Source organism: Arachis ipaensis, chromosome B05 (genome assembly GCF_000816755.2).
Source record: "Arachis ipaensis cultivar K30076 chromosome B05, Araip1.1, whole genome shotgun sequence".
Taxonomy (NCBI): domain Eukaryota; kingdom Viridiplantae; phylum Streptophyta; class Magnoliopsida; order Fabales; family Fabaceae; genus Arachis; species Arachis ipaensis.
In genome coordinates this window covers 141,280,800-141,283,609 of record NC_029789.2, presented here as the reverse complement: position 1 = coordinate 141,283,609, position 2,810 = coordinate 141,280,800, and the positions used below count along the sequence as shown (strand labels likewise).

The following is a 2,810-nucleotide window of genomic DNA, read 5'->3' as shown; positions in this document are numbered from 1 at the left end:
ATATTAAAATTAAATTCATACAAATATAAAAAAATAGAAATATATAGAATATTAGGGAAACACATGAAAAAGGAAGAGACATGTTGTAGCAGTTAGTACGACAAGGGTGGAGGCGTATCTATCTGTATCAGCGTTGGTTGCTGTCAAATGTAAGAACTAAAGAACACGTGTAACAACACAACAAGAAACAATACACTTGAATCTCTTTTTCTGGATTTTCAGTGATGCAATGCATCATAACTTTCCCTATTCAAACTCATTCACCTCATGCAACTTCAAAAGTCACTATATATATATATACCATTTAGTTAATGAAAACAAATAAATAAAAAATAAAAGTTACGTGTACATATGCATATATTTTTTTAGACATTAATAAAATTTTGGTATAACACTCAATTATTAAATTTTATAATTTCATTTTAAATTTTTAAAAGATACCATAAAATTTAATAACTAAATGTTATACCAAAATTTTTCAATATCCAAAAAAATTAGGCGTAGATATGAACTGTGTTAAACAGACAAATTGATATCATTAACAAGTAGAAATAAGAAAAACACTAAATAGATATTGATATTTGTATTTCTGTTTTTCAAAAAATATCTTAATTATCTTTTTATATTTAAATTTTTATTTTTCTTATCGCTATGGTTATAATTAAATAAATATTCATATCTACTGTTTTCATATTTCTGTGGAAAAAGTGTGATTATGCAAAATTTTCATGTTGTTTCTATTTTTTCAATCAAAATTGTGATTGTTTTATCAATATTATCTCAAAATAATAATAATAATAATAATTCTACGTACAGACTTGTACTATTTTACTAAATTTCGAATAATATATAAAAATAATATTTATAGATATTACACCTCATTCTAGTAATTCACATTTGCTTTCAATACCCCACCTTTATCTTTTTTTTTTTTTCTTCCTGATTTGGTCCCTTGTATTATTTTGTCACTCCTATTTTCTTTATTGTTGTTATTAATTTCTTTGGTGAATGGCACATGAAATGAATGATTGAATGGAAGCAGTAACAAGAGAAGAGAAGAGAAGAGAAAAGAATGGAAGAGAAGTGAAGTAGTAATGAGTAAATGAAGCATGCTCGTTGGTCGGTTCTATCAATGTTTTTTCTGTCTCTCTCATTTGTTTGTTTGCTTATACAAGCGGCAAAGTTAACTGCTACTCACACCAAAGAACCCCCCTCTCTCTTTCTCTCTCAATTCATTTTCTTTCTCTTTATTTTTTATATTTTCTTTTGTTTTCTCTCTCTAACAAATTCGGTTGAAGCTGCAAGGAAGAGACATCTTCTGCAGCTTTCACTGAGAGCAAGGAATTAGAACAAAAAAAATTCTAAACTTTGAAGGTTTCATTCAAGCTTTACTCCTTTAGCTGTGATTCTTGTGCACATGATCTAGGAGAGTTCTTTATTACTTCTATAGTTGGTATTTTGAATCTTGTTCAACCATTTTCTGGTGTCTCTTTCAGTGTTTCCAAGCTCATTTTCCCAAATCAAGCTGGTTCTTTCTTCTTTTCTTCTCTCTGTTTCTTCCCAAATTTGTGGACTTTACCCTATTTTAGGTAAAGGGGTTGGCCTATTTTCTTAAAGTTATTATCTTTTCTTTCAAAGAAGTAGGTGAGTGTGTTTGATTCTGAGGATATTTGTGTGATTTCTTGGGAGAATGCTTGATTTGTAGCTGAGGAAAAAAAAAGGAGAAGATGCCTGAAGGGATCATCACAAAAAAGAGGATACATTTCAGCAAACTATATTCATTTTCTTGTTTGAAATCTTCATTTGGAGATGGGCATTCCCAAATTGGTCAGAGAGGGTACTCAAGGATTGTGTATTGCAATGATCCTGATAACCCTGATGCAATTCAGCAGAATTATAGAGGGAACTATGTGTCAACCACAAAGTACACAGCTTTTAATTTCATCCCCAAGTCCCTTTTTGAACAGTTTAGGAGGGTTGCAAATATATATTTTCTTGTTGTTGCTTGTGTTTCATTTAGTCCATTGGCACCTTATACAGCTCTCAGTATTGTTGCACCATTGTTGCTTGTCATTGGAGCTACTATGGCCAAGGAAGCTGTGGAAGATTGGAGGAGGAGAAAGCAGGTAATCTTTTTCTTTTCTATTTTATTATTAATTATTATTTGATTTGATGCACTTTTTTATGCCTTTTTCATCATACACTGCCAATGTCACAAAACTTCTCTTCCAAAAGCTTAGGAATATGAATTGTTTTATATCTAAACCTCACCTTTATGCAAAAGCCTCTTTTTGAATTGAAATATGGAAAGTGTCTATCAATTAAGATCTGGTGTATGCTCATATGTTTAACATTAGAAATCTGATGTTAGATGACTTTTTCAATTCCATTATCTTACAATGCAGAGCTATTTACACATTGTTTCTGGAAACCTTTATGTTTCCCTACTTTGATTCATATAATATAATCTCTTCTTTCCAATTGGTGGCAGAAAGTTTTTGTCTTCCTGACCCCGAGAGATATAATTCAAAGAAACAACATTGTTTCATAATTGTTCTAGAATATAATCTAATGTTGCTTTTTTGCTTTGCTTTATGTTTTACTTAACTTGTTTGTCTTTTCTTTCTTTTTTTTCTTCAGATACTGTTGGTGATATGTTTTCTTAAGGTTTTCCTATCTAACTTTGGTTTATTTCTTCAGGATATAGAGGCAAACAACCGAAAGGTTCTGGTATATGGTAAAAATTATACATTTGTGGAGACTAGATGGAAAAAACTCCGAGTTGGTGATATTGTTAAGGTGTGTAAGGA

General features: G+C 30.4%; 1 protein-coding gene and 1 long non-coding RNA gene across 2 annotated transcripts in view; one reads left to right on the top strand and one right to left on the bottom strand.

Annotated features, from left to right (window-relative positions):
- The window catches only part of LOC110262624, an 18,332-nt gene that overhangs the window by 9,629 nt on the left and 5,893 nt on the right, over nt 1–2,810 (bottom strand). The gene's annotated exons all lie outside the window — the stretch shown is intronic.
- Nucleotides 962–2,810, top strand: part of LOC107641349 (probable phospholipid-transporting ATPase 8) — a 6,853-nt gene continuing 5,004 nt past the window's right edge. Inside the window, exons 1-2 of the mRNA XM_021103028.1 lie at nt 962–2,126; nt 2,701–2,810. The exon at nt 2,701–2,810 is cut by the window's right edge and continues 1,281 nt beyond it. Of these exons, the coding sequence (XP_020958687.1) occupies nt 1,728–2,126; nt 2,701–2,810 (509 nt within the window). The 5' untranslated portion in view covers nt 962–1,727. The remainder of the gene's footprint in view (nt 2,127–2,700) is intronic.